This window comes from Parambassis ranga, chromosome 10, assembly GCF_900634625.1.
Source record: "Parambassis ranga chromosome 10, fParRan2.1, whole genome shotgun sequence".
Taxonomy (NCBI): domain Eukaryota; kingdom Metazoa; phylum Chordata; class Actinopteri; family Ambassidae; genus Parambassis; species Parambassis ranga.
The window spans coordinates 21145683-21166605 of record NC_041031.1 but is presented as its reverse complement, the minus strand read 5'-3'; the positions used below and the strand labels follow the sequence as shown (position 1 = coordinate 21166605).

The following is a 20923-nucleotide window of genomic DNA, read 5'->3' as shown; positions in this document are numbered from 1 at the left end:
CACAGCAGTAGTGGAGTTGTGTGTGTGCGTGTGTGTGTGTGTGTCAACCTCAGTAGTAGCAGCTGTAATGGCCTGAGGTTCCCACCCTGCAGCACTGGATGTTTGGATAAAAACATGGACGTTTTCTATCAATCTCAGGTTCAGGTTCAGCTGAGTTTCCAAAGACTTCAGAGTCACTGAGAGAAAAAAAAGCATTAAAAAGCTTTGTGAGGACTGTCTGGTGTTTAATTTTACACATTCATATGAGTTGTAGTAGTGACCAACATGATACACATTCAATTTTCTAGATGGTAATGAAAATCAATACAGTTTTGTTCCCTCATACTACTTCTGCTGCTCAGTTTTTATATGAAGGTTGTTGCTGAACTCACCTCTGTGATGATGAATCAAATAATGCTGATTTGTGGGGTTCATTACACACGAGGCACAGAGTTTATTAGATTCAAATGGAATTGATAATATTTTGAAGTTTTCCATTTGAGTGTAATCCATCCTCATCAGTGTCGCAGTTCACCCTCCTCTAAAGGATTTGCCTTCATTTCAGCATTAGATGAGCAAATATTGGTGTTTCACCTGCGTGAGTTATGATGTTGCCAAACAGATTTCGATTATCACACTGAGCAAATTGCAAAGAGCAACGGGGCAGTTGTAGTTTATTCCAGGAACGTGTGTTTTCAGGTGTTTTTGTTGGCTGGTACACATGTTTGTCCTAAAATTGGATCAGAATTCACAATAATATGACACGCTTGATTTCCTTTTGATAAATATTATAAATTGTTACATTTTTGATGATTTCAAACTGGCAGCTTGACTAAATCTTAAACTAAATCTTATCTATATCACTTGTTACTATTTTTGCACTTTGCTGTTCTCTATTGCTTTGTCTTAGCATTTTAGATGGGCTCCCGTCTCCAAATGATTACGTTCAATAATGATAAAAACTACTTGGCTAGGCTTGCAAAAACAACAATAGTTTTGGGATCAGTCAACAATACTAAGATTCAGTGACAGCAAAGATCTGTCTGTATATTTTCGAGACTTCCAATAGACTCCTAAATTGCTGGAGTTGTTTTCATTGAGTGATTAAAGTCCAGAAATGGTCTTATCTGACCCTCGAGGTTGAAAGTTTTCAATTGTTTTAATAACGTTACTTTTATTCTATAGGAAGCACACAAATAGACAAAACTTGATGCCAATCATATGCTCAATTTAAGTGCAGTGATTTGGAGATCCTGCCTTTTGTTTACCCATACGATATAACAATAAAAAAATGTTTTCACAATTCTGTTGCACTGACCGGCTGTTAAGCAGAACCTGGATTGCACAGTTGAGTCATTTGAAATGAGGCAGATTTGTTTTGTCCACAGGGATTAAGCATATTTCTGTAGACACAATCCCTCCTAAAACCTATAATTATTGCATTGGAGATTACTTCATACATCATTATAACGATCCTGTAGAGCCATATCCTTGAGTTTGGGATTAACGTATAATTTGATGTAGAAGCACGTGCTGCAAACAAGCAACCAGGCAGTATAAATATCTCTCTGCCCCCCCCCCCCCCCCCCCCCCCCCCCAAAAAAAAAAAAAAAAAAAAAAAAAAAACACCTCCACCTGAAAAGTCTAAAAATAAATGCTAGAAAACATGACAAGTCAAGATTCCAAGAGGCTTTCAATCTCTTTGGAAACCCAAACAGTGACCCGGTCTCTTGTAATCTGATTGTCTGTCACAGAGTGAGTGGAGATAAACCCCCACATACCTGTTACCCTCCACTGAAAGCTCCAGCGCCAGTCAACCTGGAGACATCGGGACATCATATGCCAGAGGAGAGCTGTTTTCACAAACCCGTAGCAATCAGATGATGTTTGACAATGCTATTCATAATTTATATTGGCACATCTTTTATCTTGGCTCCTTTTTTGTCACAGACAGCAATGGTGCCCAACCCGGTAGATTTTATTATATAATACTATGTATTACCTGATTATATGTATTGTCAGTGAAGTATTTATTGTATAATACAATGACCTTATTGCTCTGATCCAAGGAAACAGCATTTCTGCAGATTGTTCTGTGTGGATTGCTTTTTGCACTGGATGAGCTGTCAGTTAGGCAGTGAAGGGCAAAGCATTCTGCCCTGCAGATCTCTGCTGTCAGTTCTGCATGAAATTCGAGCTGGCATGGTATGGTCGTGCATCAGCTGGGCTCACTGGCAGCTCATGTGTTCCCATGTATCTTGTGCACATTTTGCATTTTTTTTTGCAAAGAGTGCACCATAAAGCAAGTGTCAAGTCTGAATCAGAGGCCTGTTTTTGCACATTAAAACTGTGAGTTTGCTCCACCAAAGGAGATAATCATCCATGGAATGCTAAATCCTGACCAGAATCAAAGTCCTCACTCTAGAGATGCTGTTGTAGCTACAAGATTGACAAAACACTGATTCAGATACAGATTAGCTTCAAAAGGACATTGTGGGAATATGACAAGACCATTTTCTCACGGTTGATGCTCCGAGAGGAACTGAAAGCAAGAGTGAATCCGGAAATGCATTCAAATTGATAACTTTAGCATTAATTTCAGAACAGGTTTACCTATAGTCCATCTGCTCAGTACCTAATTCTCTGAACCCCAAGCAGATTTTTCAGTCTGTGTCACATTTTCAGTCAGTGTTCTTCACTAGAATATAAAGCCCTGCACTTCTGTGAAAACAGCACAATGTATCCTCAAAAATGAGAAACTTTCACTTTTCACTTTACTCTGCAGAACTGTAGAAAAGGTCCAGATTTTCTTCATATTACTGCAGGTCACACATAGTTGTGCACAGCAGAAATAGTGCTTTCAGATCTGAACTTGGTGCACAGTAGTTACCTGATCTGGTTTTAGTCTTTTGTGCACCTTAGCCAGGTGTTCCTTAAATAAGACTGGCAACAGTTTGGTGACTCATCCCTTCAGGGTTGACTAATACACCATTCACCACTAAATATGGTTTGCACTCGGATCAGAACTGAACCTCCCACTGCCGTCCGCATGATACTAAGTCATCAGACTATAAATCCCTCCTCATAGCTCCATGATGACAAAAGCTTAGAGGTAATAATTTGGATGTGTGCTTATTGCCTGTATTCGGCCTTCAGAGGAATAATTATTGGGATGCCACCTGTCTGAAAAGGCTTGGAGGCAATTTGTTTCTTCTGAAACAGTGTTACTTGTTTTTACTTTTTTTTTGTGAAGGCAAGTCGGGACAAGATTTGGATACCTTGCCACAGGCCGCCCCCCCTCTGCTGTTGTGTCATTGTGTATTCTGTGTCCATTGTGTATTCTTAATGGAGCTGGAGCTTGGGGAACAAAATTGGTGTATTTACAAAATAGTGTGGATATACAGATGGGTGAATGACTCTGTTGTGCTTCTATAAAGGCTTCTCCTACTCATTTTTATGCTTCATTACCTGGCATTTATTTGTTTTTCCTTTTTTTCACAGGACTGGAGATGTTCATGGAACTAAAGATGGCAGCTTCAGGAACAACTCTCCTTACGTTAGCCACAGTCATGCTGCACATAGCAAGGTGTCAAGGGACAATGGGTAAAGGAAAAGACAGCTCTCCACTCAGGTTTACACACCATCTCTACAACGCCACCATCAACGAGAACTCTGCCCCGCGGATGTACGTTGAGACTCCGGTGAAGATGGGCATTGAAGTGACAGATCCGCTCTGGGACATCAAATACACTGTCGTCTCGGGCGACGACGATGGCTTTTTTCAAGCAGAGGCAGTCAAAGTCGGCGATTTCTGCTTTCTCAGGATCAAAACACGAAGCAGTAACTCAGCTCTCCTTAACAGGGAAGTCAGAGACACTTACACTCTTACTGTGGAGGCAACAGAGAGCACTTTTGACTTCCAGGCAAAGACAAAGGTGTCTATCCAGGTGCTTGACACCAATGACTTAAAACCTCTCTTCTATCCTGCCTCGTACAATGTGGCCATCAGGGAGGACACTCCACTTAAGTCAAGTGTGGTCAGAGTTAGCGCCACAGACGCCGACATTGGGAGCAACGCTGAGTTTTATTACTCCTTTACGAGCAGAGCTCATCCTTTTGTCGTTGACCCCTACACAGGCACAGTCAGCCTGATAAAGAAGCTCAATCACACCCGGATGGACAGATACGACCTCACCGTTTTAGCAGAGGACAGGACAAAAAAGATATCCGGTGTTCAGAAATTTGGCAATGTTGCCAGGGTCACAGTGCATGTACAAAAGATGCCTATGGGTTCACCAGAGATCACACCACCCCCGAAACCCACAATTTCCGCTGATGGAAAAATAACTATCAATGTCCATGTGGAAGCAGGAGTTAAGCCGGTGGAATCCCTAAATATTGTTGGAGGGGATCTTCACAAGTGTTTTGAGATAATCCCCTTAGGTGTGCAGGGCAGCGACTTCCAAGTGATCTCTACAAAGAGGATTATCTGGTCTCAAACTCCTTTTGGGCTGAATCTGTCCCTTCAAGCTAAAGACAGGAGCTCACCAAGTTTACTCTCTCCAATTACACAAATCCACATTCCGGCCTATCATTATAGGTCATTGGCGTTTTTGGAGGACACCTACATTGTCACACTGAGTGAGTTTTCACCCCCTAAAACTCATGTAGTTAAAGTGTCCGTCACCTCAGTTCCTTATAATGTTACTTTCAGTATCAAAAATAATCCAGACAGCTCAAGTTTCAAGATAAATCCCAAAACTGGAATCATTATAAGTACAGAGAAGTTTGACTATGAGAGAAAAGATCGATATGAATTTGATGTAGTGGCCAATCACGGTGAAGCTGAGACTCACATTGTGGTTGAGATAATAGATGAAAATGACAACAACCCTCAGTTCACACAGACTTCCTATGAGGCCACGCTGGATGAAAACACGCCTGTTGGCAGCAGTGTGTTAAAAGTGTCGGCCTCAGACAAAGATAAAGGAAAAAACGGCTTTGTGACTTACGCTATTGCAAATTCAGGCCCTTTGCCTTTTACAATAGATCCGTTCACAGGTGTCATCTCAACCTCCGAACACCTGGACTATGAGCTGATGAAACGGCGGTATCACCTGAGAGTTTGGGCTTCGGACAGTGGCAGCCCCTTCTGTCAGGTCAGTGAATGTCCTGTAACAATAACGCTGAACAACATCAACGATAACGTCCCTCTGTTTGAGAGAGTTGGCTGCAACATCACTGTACCATTAGATTTACCTGTGGGACACACAATCGTCGAGCTGTCAGCCATTGATTTAGACGAGCTGCAGCAGCTGAGGTACATGATCGAGCTGGGGAATGAGCTCCAAGTGTTCAACATCGACTCTGTTTCAGGAGCCATCACTCTTAAACAGCCGATTCCTGTGCAGGAAGGCTCATTCACTTTGAGAGCGGTGGCCACAGACGGCATGTATCACTCCGAAGTTTCAGTTGTCAGGGTAACTGTTACCAACAGAGGTGATGATGCAACACTGCGCTGCCAGGAAACAGGAGTTTTTAAACAGCTGACGGATAAACTCATTGAATCAATTAAACCCATTTTAATCCATCAGGAGGAAGACACGTTCTCTGACATCCACATCACCAACCGACATTCTCCCAAGTTTGACCTCAGCATTCCTGGGACGATCGACCTCGTCGAAAACTATCTGTTAAATTCCACCATTATTCAGTTTAAGGCGACAGACAGGGACTCTGGGTTTAACAGTAAGCTGGTGTACACCATCTCGGGTGGAAATGAAGATGGCTGCTTCTCCATCAACACTTTCTCTGGTGACCTTCAGTTAGTGTGCCCCCTGGACAGGGAGAGTAAAGAGTTCTACATTTTGAACATTACGGTTTATGACCTGGGAAATCCTCAAACATCTGCATGGAAATTTATTGCTGTCAATGTCATGGATGTCAACGACAACCCTCCTGCTTTTGATCAATCCAGATATGTGACACATGTGCCTGAAAATATCGAACCCGACTCCATTATTTTCACAGCTCGTGCAGTTGACGTTGACACTGATATGAGCGGGAATGTCCAGTACTCCCTGCTAACTTCCACTGACATGTTCAGGATTGATGAGCTGACAGGAGAGATCACTGTGACGGGTCGACTAGATCGAGAAAGCTCACCTAGGCATGACCTCTGGATCGAAGCGAGAGACCAGGCCAAACTCGGCCCTCAGCTCTTCTCCACCACAGACCTGGTGGTGGTTTTGCAAGACATAAATGACAACACACCCAAATTTGTTCCCAAGGTGTACAAAATTAAAGTTCCAGAAGATGTTCCTGTCGGCACCCTGCTCATCTGGGTGGAGAGCATCGACTTGGATCTTGGCAGCGGAGGCCTCGTCACCTACAACCTGAAGAACACAGAGGGCGGAATCTTTCACCTCGACTCCTCCACAGGCGCCCTGATTCTTGAGAGAGAACTGGACTTTGAGAAAAGGCCATCGTACAACTTGACAGTCCGGGCTGTGGACCAAGGCCTGCCTCGCTCCCTCTCATCCTCCTGCTTTGTAGAGATCGAGGTCCTGGACGTCAATGAGAACCTACACAGGCCGGTGTTCTCAGAATTTGTGTATGATGCCGCAGTGATGGAGGATGCAGCAGTGGGAACATCTGTAGTGATGCTTACAGCTTCAGACAAGGATCGAGGCAGAGATCAGGTCGTCAGGTACCACATCCATGATGGCTCTGGACTTGGGGTGTTCACCATTGATGAGGAAACAGGTAAAAAGTTGGTTTTGCTTTTTTTTTTATAGTAGTAGAAGAAGAAAAACTAGCCAATATGGTTAATATTAATGAGGAGATTGATATTTCTCATATTTGGAGCATCTTGGCACAAATATGAGAAAGAAGGGAAACGCGTATCTCTGCTTTGGTTGAAGGCAGCACACCTAAGCTCAAAAGATCTTTACACAATTACATTTCCTCCTGTAGTTTCCCTGAGCTTATGATAGGACACGTGTGTGGTTGTACGACATAATGATTCCTCCGGGGTGCTGCAGGTGGTTTGTATGTTTTCCCATCAGCATATCCCTCACAGAGGACACCTTACGACCTCGCAGCATGCCGGGGTGCATTCCATTAGCCTGCTATTGCACTTAAGGCTCAGATAAAATCAGGGCAAATAGAGTTCTCTGTCATAATGGACCTGTGCTGAAATATGTTTCTATGTTTCTGGGGTTTGAGAGTCTTCCCCCGAGGGTATCCAAATTTAAACTTCTGAATGTGAAGAAAAGTCGCTTTCTCATGTCTTTAGGCCCCCCCAGCATACCACAACTGTGTCTCAGTAGCCTTTTGTGCAGTGTAAGTACATTTTGGCAACACAAATGTGACACCCACGTTGTGGAGCTGAGAATGTTTGAAATTACCCAGCTCACCTTTGTGCTCCGATCCAGACTAGTTAAAATGCAAACACCTTTAGGTAGATTAAAGTCAGCGTGATTGATACTTCTTTTAGGGTTGTTACAGGTATGGACGACAAAATTATTACACTGATAAGTGATTGTTTCCTGAGGCTCTGCAGGTTTGAAACAAGTAAGCACTGATGTGTGGTTCACACTGTGATTTATCCAGATCTGTTTTTTCTCTCCTGTTCATGTGCTTCAGGTGTGATCCGAACAACGGAGATCCTGGACCGTGAGATGGTGCCTCACTACTGGCTCTCTGTTTACGTCACGGATCTGGGAACTGAGCCTCTCATCTCCTGGACCCACGTTTTCCTTGAAGTCCTTGACGTGAACGACAACGCTCCTGAACTATCCCAGCCGGTGTATTTCACGTCTGTCCAAGAGAACGTGGACACAGTCAACTCCGTCATCAAGGTGTCGGCCACAGATGTGGACACGTCCTCCGATGGCAAGCTTTCCTTCCAGATGCTGGAATCTCACCGAACATACTTTGATGTCGACCCCAACACAGGTAAATTTTGGATACCCCCCCCTTTCCTTATGTGGTTTAACTCCTCCCCTTCAACACCCTCATAGTGACTATGGGCTCATTGTTCACTGTACCGCTATGTAAACAGCTCAGTGGTGGCTAATAGTAAAAAACTCAAACGCATCTCTGTGCAGTTTAACAGTGAAAAATCCTGAAACATATAATTGAAGCTTTTAAACATACAGGCACGGAGATGTTGGTAACTGGATGTAATTGCATCGGATTACATGGTGTCATCCTCTCCTTTTACAATGCACTTTCAACAGAAGTATGGGCTGCACGGTGCCGTTAGATTGATTTACATTTTCATTCAAACCTCCTTTGTGATCAGAAGACATCTGGTGGAGCTCTATTCTTTCCATTTTACAAAGAGTTGTGACATATCTCTATATGTTGCCGTGTCACCTTGGCAGATTTACATTTTGATTCATAGCTGTAAATCCTAACATCCCCTAACATGTTAGGGGATGTTGAAACGTGGTTCATATCTGCTAATGCACTGCTGCATGTCTGAGCAGAGCAAGTGATCCAGAACCTGGACGTGTTGTAGAGAGGGTAGGGCGCTGGAAATAATAAAAAAAAAAATCTAATAATAAGAAAATCTACAGAGGTCACTCACATATTCACTCATGTGTGATATGAAAAAAGTCAACATGGCAGGAGAGTAGAAACAGCCTGGAACCCCTCAGGTATCTGTGTGTTCATCGCTGACAGTTGCAACTGAATCACCTGGCGAGGACTTTGATTTTCAAGCAAACGAGCGCAGCTTTTGCTCTGACGCTGCAAGCCACTACTCGTCCTGTCCTCTTCTTCTAATCTCCAGTGGTGTTTGTCCACACCCTAAGGCCAGTATACCAAAGGATTACAGACAGACAGAGAGGGAGAGAGAGGGCGAGCTGTGTTAAGACAGAGACGTCACACAAAGGCAGGTAGGGCAGGAGGTGTTGAAACAGCCAGAGAGTGCCGCGGTAAAACCAGCTTTTTCATGTGAATGCAGCTGTATTTGATATTCACTTATCCTTGCATACAAGTACAGGCTTAAATGTGTTTAGGTGAAAGGGGGTATTGTGTCTGTGTGTGCTGTTTTTTTTTAAATCTGAGGATTTCCTAATGTCAGGTCTTGGCTGAATCTGAGGTTTAATGTGGGTATTTTACCTAAATTCATGCCAAAAGCCTGCAGAATTCTTAAATTCCTTATTTAGAACCCCATTGGTCTCCTATTGATCCACATAAAATACGATTAAAAACACCATCAATTAAAGATGACACAGAACAAGACATGAATAACCACCCAAACATCATAACTGATGCACAAAAAAACAATATAAGTATCAGAAAACGATAAAGAAAATGTTTTAATGAGCATTTTATGTACAACAACTCTTACAGATAAACAAACTGATACTTCAGGCAAACTCGATAAAAACTTGTGTGAACATGCTTTTTTTTACCTGAGGCTGTTTTTCATGGTTCACGTTTAAGTTTGTAAAACTAATGAGGTAAAACTTCTACAAAGCATAAACACAGTTTCTTGAAGTCCTGGTTCCTGAACTAAGTTTGGACACCAGACGCATTTGAGATTTGGATTCTAATAAGATTTCTGAGCTCACACAAATCTACCTGGCAAGGCTTTAAGCTGTGTGCCTGGGTCTAGAACCACAGGAGGTCCAGACCAAATAGTGGCAGTTTCTCCTTTTGTAACAATTCTGGCTTATGAAGCAGCACAATGCACATAGGAAAACAGGATTGGCATTTTTTTTGGAATTTCATTTACAAAGTTACTGAGACAAAATTAATAATGTGGTGTCGGATGATTCTGCCGAGGGAGATTCTGGTAGAGAAGAGAGGGCATTCTTATAGTTTCATCAGGCAATCAAGTACGACTGCTCAGGAGAAGCTGCTCGTTGACTGAACAAAGACACAGACACGGCCGTGGAAGAAACAATTAGTTAATCTTGTTTTGGTACCTTTTTTTTTTTTGCACATATATTAGTTCCTTTTTTACTGACATGCTAATGATCCTTAGTGGCTGGTTGCATTTCCGCTCCTATAGTTTATAATTTTTTATTTTATTTGACAAAAATGTAATGAAGGTTGAGTTAAGAAAACATAGTATAATGTCTGTACAGATCTATGGGGACTGACTCACTTTTAGACCCAGCCTCTAGTGGCTGTTTAATGAACTGCTGACACTAGGGAGCGTCAATGGGGAGTGAAATCCCTTCAGCTATGTCAGAGAGGGTGCTGCTTTCATGCCTTCTGATTGACATGTTGACTGTGATACTAATTGCCCACATGTAGTTTAAATCAAGAAGTGACTTTTATGTGAGGTAAAAAACCAATAAGAGGATACGCTGACATTCACTCTGACCTTTTATAGGACGACAGCAAGGCTCCGAGTCGTAACCAGTGATGGTCTGACAGTAAAGATGACAAGAAAGGTCTCATTATCTTTCATAGATGTAATAAATCCATTTTAAATGGACGGAGATCGAATCGCTCTGAATGACACAAACTTGCTGCTGAAACCGGATCTTCAGAGCATGACCCACCTTGTCTTATTTTCACTATTGTACATGGTGACTGGTAAAGACACCTTACATGTCTTTACAGGATGAAAATGACTCACGACTGGTTTCTGAATCAGCGTATATCATCCTGAGGCTCAAAGTATGCTTTATTCTGCAGCAGTGTGTGTGATTCAGCCCAGAAGAATTAGTTTTAAAGTTTCACCATGTAAGGATTTGTTTAACCAGTGTGTCCTGGATACAGACATTCATTTTCATTATATGTTTTACAAAAATAGGTTGTTTGTTGATGAGGCTAGGCAAGTTTGGAATGTGCTCTCTTCATTAGCATATTGCAATTGCAAATTCCTCAAATTACTGAAGAGCATTTAAGATGCTTAAACTGATAAAATGTGAAGAATTCTGCAGCATTTTGTTTTGGTCTGAATAGAGAGACCGAGTTTGAAAGAGTGATAATGAACAGATTACACTGATATCCTGTGCTGTACTTGTTTTCCCAGCATCTCAAAAGAAGCAGCACACATGGCTAGAACTAGAGAAAGAATAAAAACAAAAATTAAGTTTATTTGATTATTGATTTGTGTAAAAAAATAAGTAAATATAATAGAATCAGTTTGTACAATGTCTGCTTTAGTCTGCTTTGCAGCTGCAGACCAGCCAGAAATGTTTGTGTTGTGACTGTTGGTCAATCATAATGTAGAGTTTTGTGTTTTTACAGGATCTTTTTAGTGCAAACAAGTGGATTAAGTTTGTATTTAATTAGGTTTTTCAGTGGTTGTGGTGAGATAATACATCTGTTTTGTGCATTTCAGACTTGCTGGCAGACTTTGGGGTTTGGAGGGTTACAAATGTCCTGGTGCAGTTGCAGCAAGTGAGCTTTTATTTTTAGTGTTTGTTGAATGTTCTGTGCTGTTTAAGAGTATATTTCTACCACTGCAACTTTGAATTTAACAAGGTTAGCAGAGAAACTGCAGTTTAAAACACAAATGAAGTAACCAATTCATCAATACATCAGCAGAAGTAAATACTAAAGAAAAGGGGTTGTGCGGAAACAACAGATTTAGAGGCATAACATGAGTGTCAGGGTCCAGAGCAGGAGGAGGCACTGAGGAGGTCTGGGAGCTGTTTTCTGTAGACAGAGATGAGGGGGGCAGGCAGGTCACCAGAGCAGTGAAAAGACCCCGCTGAGGGTCGTTCGGTCCATTTTACGACAGAACAAACAAGCCCTGCTGGGAGGCCATCATTAGGACAGGTGGGGCACTTTAGAAAGTGTGTTTCTGTCATTAGTGCAGACATGGGAATCAGGGTTAAAGCCCGGTCTCTCTCCCGTCGCCTGTTTTCATTCAGCCGTGCTGGACCGCTGCTGAAGATAAACACTGTTGTCTGGCACGTCAGGGCCCATTTTTCTTCTGTCAAAACCACCTTTTCAGTGGAGACACATGCGAAACAGAAAGTATCGGCTTTTTGGCGGTATTTGAACGCATTGTTCGGAAATATCTCTAAAAACTTAATATTAAAATATTTACTAAAAACCTTTTAATTCAAGGTGACTCAATTAAAAATGTGTAAAATAAACTAAAATAAAAAAAATCTTTACTGTTCACCACAACTTCCATGATTGACTCAGCTGTGACCTGCAGTCATGTGACAAAGCAGATTTTGTGGGCGGAGAAAAACTCATCATTTCACACCTGCAAAAAAGTAAAGAGAAAAACACACAGGCTGTTATCCAAACATTCCTTACCTGACCCTTGTTATTATCCTGCTGACAGGATCGCCATCGGCCTGCCTGTGTGCCTCTGCTTCTACAGCTAATAGATGCTTTTTTTCTTTCTGTCTTTTTTCCTTTAACCGTTATTTATCCAGATAAGACCCACTGAGATCAGGATCTCTTTCACAAGGGCGACCTGGCAAAGAGGTCAGCACATCATAAGAATAGAGTACTTATAAAGCACTTCACTTATTTTATCAAGATCAGATGAGATGAGGACAAGAGGGACCGTCTAAAGCTGCAGACACGAGAAAGTGTCATCTTTGAACACTCGAGCGTATCTCCATTGAATTTTTTATCAAGGTTATTTGCAGATGTTATTTTGATCAGTTCAAAGTAAGTGAACATTTCCTGACCAAACAAAAGTCTGCTGACTCTCTGTCAGTGTACGAAGATCCCTTTTAATTAATTTGAACATATTGAATTCTCCAGAAATGTTTGAAGCCACGACAGCGTGTCTGAATAACCTGTCGAGCCACATTATTTGTTTTTCTGTTTGTTTCTGATACAAGAGTCAGACACAGCAGCTGATTCACCAAACTGTCTGTGGTTTCTCTGGCACCGCTGGTCCTCCATCGGATCATAAGCTCATTTATCTTGTTGAATTGACAGCAGAGATGTACTGAGAGAGAGAGAGAGAGAGAGAGAGAGCAAGCAAGCTGTGTGATTGGCTGTTCGGCTCAGTGACTCATATTTATTCATAATAATTTAACCACATTTTTACCTTCATGGTGAAAATAAAACTTTGTAATGGCTGCTTTGTTCTCAGCTGTATTTTTTCCTCCTCTTCTTTCTCCTCTTCCTCACAACACAAACACAACAACACACACAGCTTTACCCTAACGTGAACAAACCCCATCCACACCAAACTGTGTTTTTTTAGGTGTGTATTCACACCTACAACAACAAGTAGCAATGACTTGTAACTGCCTGTGAATGTTTCTTTAGGTAATTAGCACTCTCGCTTCCTTGGTCTGTCACACACTAACGGCAGTGATTGTATGTCTGTTTGTGTGTGTGTGTGTTCACAGGTGTGATCAGCACTCTCTTAGCTTTGGATCGAGAAGACAAACCAGAGCACAGTGTCGAGGTGAGACTCTTTTTTTCACACTTTAACCAAACCTCGCACACTTTGGACTTAAAATAAGAATAACACCTCTGAAAGCACTTTGTGTTCCTCAGTGGATTCTATAACAGTAATCCAGGCAGGATATTAAGAGATTATTAATCCTATAATTTGATAGTAAAAACATTTCCAGTGAGAAAGACAACTTTTAAAAATCTATAAAATGAAGTCATCAGTAATAAAGATGATGATTTTATTCTCCTCTGATCTCTCAGGTAATTGTGTCCGATAATGGATCTCCGCCTCTGCGTTCTACGGCCACTGTCGTGATTAGAGTTCTGGATGCCAACGACAACCGACCGAAATTCACAGATAAACTCTTCCACGTCAAGCTGCCTGAACAGCGCCACCGCGGCGGTAAACTGGAGGTCTGCAGGATGGTTGCACGTGATGATGATGAGGGTTCAAATGCCTTGGTGACCTACAAGCTCCAAGACAACAAGGACGAGCGGTTTGAGATCGACCCGCTGACAGGCGTGGTGACATCACATGGTGATTTCTTCCCTGGGAACTACAGTATCCTCACGGTGAGTATTCATACTTGTCTTTCTACAGCTGTGATAATGAGATTGTGCTTGAAAACAGGCTCAGTACGGGTGTCTCTGTAGAAGGTGTGGAGGTGTTGAGCCCACGAAGCTATGCTAAAGAGACTAATAATACCCTGAAAAGCACTTCACCTAACACCTGCGCCCAGGCTGCTGAATGTTCAGTTGTTGTCATCGCTCTGCATTGTGGGGGCGAGTGAGGTTAATGAGGTACAGAAAGGCTCTGTGAGATTCCAGGATCATCAGAGAACTCCATTTTTCCTCTGACCTATAGACCTATCAATATTTATCAGTACTTTCTGCTTTCTGCTGGGAGTGCATGCTACATTTGACTATTTCCTGTGCCATGTCTGCTGCTCAAGAATGTCACTCCTGCTGTGGATACACTCAAATCTTAACCCCAGTAGTGTCCCCTTAGATTAGTCTTATTACTACTACTGTTATTATTGTTATTATTTGAATAATCTGAGACACTTAAGTTTCTATGGTTTCGATGAGTCAAACACTCTTCAAGTCCTCATCGTCCTTGAGGATTAAATGCCCAGCTGAACAGCTGAAACACACAGCCCGGTACCCTGCAATGTGGCGACAGCAGGAACCTGCTACACTAAACTTCTAGAAGCTCTTCAAAATAAACATAAGAAACTTTTCTTTGTCTCCTTTTTTGGATGTTGGAGTGTGCTAGCACAGGATTGATGTCTCAGACACCAGATTTAATGCACTGATACTGATACTGTATTTAGTTTCACGGTCTCTGTGCTGTTTGGGAACTCAGTTAGTTTCAGTTTTTGAAATAAAATGTTGTTTGGTTTTGTAAAAATAAGATAGTTGCTCAGCTGATCACTCTGACCTCTACCTGTGATGGCATAACGCAGGAATCATATTAATTAAAGCGCTGCCTTATCCTCATCTCAACAAGCAGCCATCCTGTCGGTGATTACTCTCTTATATCTGCTGTATTTATTTTTAGTAAAACCTTAATTAAAATGTTAATTTTTATGTTAATTATCAGATAAAAGCTACAGACCAGGGCACCCCGTCACGCTCATCCACGGCGAGACTCGACATCGAGTGGATCTCACGCCAGTCACCCTCCGCCGAACCAATCACTTTTGAGGAGCCTCACTTCACCTTTGCCGTCATGGAAACGGAGCCTGTCACTCACATGGTGGGGATCATCATGACAGAGACGCATGGGCAGAGGTGGTTTGACATCATAGGTGAGCGGGAACAACACTCACACACAAACACTTGTGTATTGAGCTGAGTATTGTTCGGAAGCTGTGCAGTGGAAAACAGAATAAAGTTGAAGCTCCGATGACAAACAAGCTCCACACAAATGAGGGTAATGACGTCTAAAAGAAGACGAACGATGTATAAAAGTATGATTAATATTTATTTGGGAAACAGCGACAAGAAATCAGAAGTCGCTGATGACAGAATAATGACTTCTCATAGATCACAGACCGCTGCTTCTGTGCGGCGTTAAACCCTGCTGCCAAGGAAATGATAGTTGACACTCACCATATTGCCACTTACCCCAAAGTGCTGACTTGTAGAGAGCGCTGGAGAAAACAAACAGGTTACGATCATCATCCATCCTTATGAGCCTTCATATAAAGTGCAGACAAGTTATTTTCTAAAGGTCAGCAAAGCCCTGCAACAATAAACGATGCTGGCCAGGACAAACAGTGCGACTCTGTGTCTCAGTCCTTCTCTGATGTCATTTATTCTCTTGATTAAACTTCACTTTCCTTAAATCTGGACAGTTTTTGTTATAATTGCTGTGTGGAAAGAAATAAAGAGAGAGAAGCACTGTGGTGCAGCTCATGCTTCTGACTGTGTGTGTTGCTTAACTTGCTGACACATAGAGGTGTCAGACATCAGCCGCTGAAGTAATTCTTCAACAAAGTGAAGGTTTAGTGGGCAACAGACATTTTGTTAGTCTTACATATTTTATTTTGTGTTGGTGACTGTTTCTGTCCAGGGTGGGTGTGGGTCTTCAGAGTACGGCACTTTGCACTCAGGGTTTTCTATGTTAAAAATAGTGAATGTGGCACTGTAGTGGCTAGCACTGACCTCACAGCAAAGAGGTTCCTGTTTTGAATCTAGTTCAGGCCTTACCGTTTTGCACATTCTCTCCGTGCCTGCATGGGTTTTTTCTCCAGGTACCCCAGCTTCCTCCCACATACTAAAGACGTGCACGTTAGGTTGCCTTAGGCCCCGTTCACACTGGAAAAATCAATCCGGCTAGAGCGGGATTCGGGCCGTATCTGGATATCCGGAATCTGGATATATCCAGCTTGATTTTAATCCACCTCTCGGAGGTGGATCTAGCCGGATTGGCTCAAATGTGGTTTAGGGCTGAACGCAAATGCAGCTAGCGAATCCGGCTAGCGACGTGATACTTCCGGTTCACAGGGATAGTGTCCTGGTCACGTACAAAAGCCGTATGTAAACAACCGCCGAACTACAACGACTTTGCCCCGAGTTTATTTTCCACAGGGCTACAAAGGAATAAACTGCTGTTTAAACCGAAAGAACAACGAAGGAACGTGCGACATGGGACAAAAAAAAAATTGTCCCGTGTGTATTACTCTGTATATTACGAGGCGCCACCTAGCGGTTTGCAGGACAACAAACAAGCCGGTTTAAGCCGGGTTGAGTGCGGACACGTGTGTGAATGTATCCAGAATGTCCACAATGCAAAGGCGATCCAGATACAATCCTACTCTAGCTGGATTGACTTTCTCCAGTGTGAACGCTGTAGGTGTGAGTGTGACTGTAAGTCTCTATATGTTGTCCCCTGGGACCTGTCTGTCCTCTCCTGTTTTTATAAATGTGGTATTATAAGAGCAGTTTTGCATGTCTTCAAGCCCACAGCAATATCTTATGTTTAGAGAAAGACAAGTCTTCAAATAGTTTCAAAAGGTCAAAATGGTTGTTATTGTATTATGTTGACTGTGATGCCAGAAGAACAAAACATTCAAAGCTCTAAAAATGTTTGAAACGATAGTGAAGCGTCTGCTGAGCTGATCGTTTAATCCACACAGAAGATACTGTTCAGACATTTTTAAGTGTTTGACATGCCTTCAATGAAGTGAGGCTTAGTGAGAGGAGGAGGGTGTGGCTTTGACTGAACTCGTTCACCTGTTCACATAATTCAGCATTGTATTTTGTAAATATGCCTAAATACTGAGCACGTACTGTTGTTAAAAGTTGTTTAGTGGCCATGCAGGCTTCTCTTTATATTTCAGAAAGATGTTCAGACACACAAAGATAAATAATACAGTCCCACCAGGGCAGAAGTCTAAGTGTTCCTGGATGAATAGGGAGAGAAAGAGGAGAGGAGGAGAGGAAAAAAAAGGTCTGTTGGTGTCAGCGGAATCAGCAGGACGTATCTCTCTGTGAGGATAAAACGGCAGCGTTCCTTCTCTCATCATCTGCCAGATCACCACAGGGGGGATGACTGGCCAGTCCTCCTCTTCCTCCTGTGCTCTCTCTCTCTCTCATCCTCCTCTGACTTCTATTAGTCCTAAACACTACGAGGAGTCACAAAGACCTTTACAGAAAAATAAAAGGCGTGAAAACCACTTGCAGCTGAAGTGGAAATCAGCCCTCTGGACCTTCTGGAGGTGTGTCTGCATGCCGTTCCCTTTGAGCCTCGCTGGAAAACACATCCGAGTTTTGCCAAGCCGAGTCCTGCCAGGCAGGGCGGCGAGCGCAGAGAAACGCAGAGATTCCTCCTGTTCACTTTGCTGCGCCAAGCTCGATCTGTGCCAGAGCACAACAGAGACTCTGTGCATCCCAGAGGGGGCGCTAAGAGCCGGATGTTACGTCTGCTCACATTTATATGGTGACATTTGTCGGAGGAGTCCTGAACAGCCTGAGAAGCCACATGTAACAGACTGAAAAAAATCATAGTTAATGTGCATATAGTTGAAACTAAACTTGCTGGGCAGCTTTTTAAATCACATCAGTTCTGAAAGTCAAAAGTCAGTATTGTTTCTGTCTGTTGTTTGATTTCATATCATTGCCGTGGTGTCACAGAAAGTTAGCCTGAAACTACAGCTGTGAGGTAAATGTTGCTGGATTAAAGAACATTTTTTTATGTCATGTAGTGCAGTCGAGCAGATACTTTGGTGTCTGGGTTGTGTGATGTTTGTTGTAGTGTTGGATAATTGTGCAGCGTTTTTCTTCATGGGTGGTATGCGAACGTAACAGTAATTATCACTGATGGGCTGTCAGAGCGAGCCGTCGTCCTCGTTTTCTCGTCTTCTTCTCCCTAATCTTTGAGGTTTTGTATACTTTTCTGTCCCTGTCTCTACATGACCAACTGGCTGCCATGTTTCTGATTTATTTGAGTCCACTCCAATCCATCCTGGTTCTCTACTCCACAGTCATGTATCACTGACCCTCATCTCTGCATTGGCAGATGAGGGCTGTTGTGTCACAGAGCTCCTCTCCCATGCAGATATGATCAGGTATTTATTACCCCGCTTTACCTTCCTCTTCTCCAGCAGCAGAACTCAGATGCCTATCGCTGCTCTCACTGGCTGTGAGATAACTCCCAGAGACAAATGGAGGCTTCCCTCACTGTCAGAATAACTGTACAAAAACAACACGCTGGGTGGAAACACAACAAATCAGCACCGCTGTTTGTGGATGGATGTGGTGTCCCTCTGGCTTCACTTGTACTCTGATGTGCATGCTGTGTGCTGGAGTGGATCCCAGCTGGGTGTGATGTGATCAGGATCAGGGTCAGCACCTGCAGGTCCGAGGCCGCAGCTCTCTGCTGGAGGATGAGGTCCGTCCTCGGTGGGGGGACAGTTGAGCATGTGACCTGAGTGGAGTTTTTTGATGGCCTGAGATGGAAACACACTGACATCGATGAAATCTTTCCTCCCTCATGAAAAGGACAAAAAACTGTCCAAAGAGCTTTTGTGTGTGATGTGCCTATAAACAACATTCGTTTTGTAAGCCCAGTGCCAACATGTCACAGCATTGTTGATGTCAGGATATGACAGTTAAGCATGAAAGCAAGAGAGGATTGAGAATTAATGTTAATCTTTCAAACTTTTGTTTTCCGTGCTCCAAATCTGGCGACGGCGTCCCTCGAGAAGTCTGAAGATTAATTAAAGGGGTTGGAGATGATTACAAAGACGGCATTGTGACACGGGTTCCACCTGTCACTCAAAGTGATGCCTGTTCAGTTGCCAACCGGAAATTAATCTACAGAGACTATTTTTTATACAAATATTATTTTATCTGTATAATTGGATGTTTTAACCTGGAGCTTTATGAGTTTTATGGGGACTGACTAGAAGAGCCAGCCCCTAAGTGGTCATTTGTGAAAGTGCACTCACCCCCCCGCAATTAATTAATTATTTTACTTGTAAAATACAGGATTATTTTACAAGGCAATGAGAAGTTGCGACTTAAATTTGATGACTTAATTAGACCGTGTGATTGTAACAGCAGGAACAAAAACGGCTAAAGGGAGAGAAAATGTTCGATCCTCATCTTTGACCCTCACCTGCTGTCCCAACCTTTGAGGGGTTTCAACTCAACCGCAGATCAAATCAAAGAAAAATCCTGTCAGCAGAAAAGCTGACCTGATTCCATGTGAACATGATGCTGTGCAGAGCTGTTCAGGCAGGTCAGGAACCCGGAGGAGACCCTGAGGTAGACACCAGCCAAGTTGAAGAATTAACCCACCCTGTATTATCCCCGTGAGGAAAAACGGGAGGAGGTAGCAGCAGAAAAGGTTGTATGTTAGGTTTTTTAACTTGCCTTGAAGGAGACATCTGCTGCTCACTAATAAACCATCCTGTACTGATCCTAGGTGAAACTGGAAATGAGAATCAATTACAGAATAGATTACTCCTCATAAAAGAGCAGTAAAGCAACACGTGACCACTGAAGGCTATACGGCCCATTACACAGTGTAACAGAGGCAAACAGGAAAGTGTGTTAGTGTTAGAAAACATCTGTATTTTCACTTGCATGCAGGAGAATCAGGGTTACATTTTGTCAAGGAATAGATTGTTATAATTTCAATTGACACAATTAATACTTCAGACGTTTGGGCTGTCGAGGTTGATGGCCAGAGGCGGCTTGTTGTGCTCATATCTCTGAAAAATCACTCTGTTACTTCAGTAAATCCACAGAAGGATCCAGATGTGTGCTGTGTTTGAGTCTTTGAATGAATGGGATGAATGTGAGTTGTGTATTTACTCTAAATATCCGACGGTTATTTCCAGCTTCTTAAGCACTTTGTTGCTTGTTTTCATTTGTTTGTTGCCTGTTTGGCCCTTTTGGGATTTCTTTTTTTTTGTATGTTTGTCACATTTAAATGTTTCAGATCATCAAACAGATTAAGGTGTTTATTATTAAGGGTAAAAAAACCAAACCTACATGGCCCTGTGTGAAAAAAGTGCAATAGTTAATCACCACAGTTATTTATGTTTTAATAGGGGGCGTAATCACACAGGGCCATATAGGTTTTACCTCTGCCTGTAAAGTAGTACCCTAAAAAGGCGGTTCATGCTCAAAAACCCTTTAATGTGGCTGAATTACAACAATTCTCCACAGCGCTGTAAAAGACTCGTTGTCAGTTATCGCAAACATTTGATTGCAGTTGTTGCTGCTAAGGGTGGCCCAACCAGTTATTATGTTTAGGAGGCAATGTCATTTTTTTTACAGGGCAATGTAGGTTTGTTTTTTTCTCTTAAATAATTAACACCTTTATTTTGTGTTTACTTTGTTTGATGATCTGAAACAACACTTTTTCACACCACTGTATGTGCAGCTTTTGGTGCGCACGGCCAGAGAAGGGTCAAGGAACAATGTTTGCTTTTCCTTTTTGCTCACTTTTAGTCTCGGCCATATCTGTAATTAAATAGTTTTCACTGTAATGGTAGCAGTTTGTCACGTTGCTGTTTGGGCAGAACGTGTACGGCAGCTATTGTTATTATTGCCCATGTTGTTCCATCTG

General features: G+C 42.5%; 1 protein-coding gene across 2 annotated transcripts in view; it reads left to right on the top strand.

The window, feature by feature from the left end:
* fat2 (FAT atypical cadherin 2) overlaps positions 1-20923 on the top strand; it is an 80063-nt gene that overhangs the window by 7381 nt on the left and 51759 nt on the right. For both annotated transcript variants that reach the window (XR_003671406.1, XM_028417058.1), the window contains exons 2-6: positions 3481-6744; positions 7627-7938; positions 13287-13345; positions 13597-13908; positions 14939-15146. Coding sequence is in view for 1 of the 2 variants with exons in the window: in XM_028417058.1 (XP_028272859.1) it covers positions 3489-6744; positions 7627-7938; positions 13287-13345; positions 13597-13908; positions 14939-15146 (4147 nt within the window). In the remaining variant the exon portion in view is untranslated. The remainder of the gene's footprint in view (positions 1-3480; positions 6745-7626; positions 7939-13286; positions 13346-13596; positions 13909-14938; positions 15147-20923) is intronic.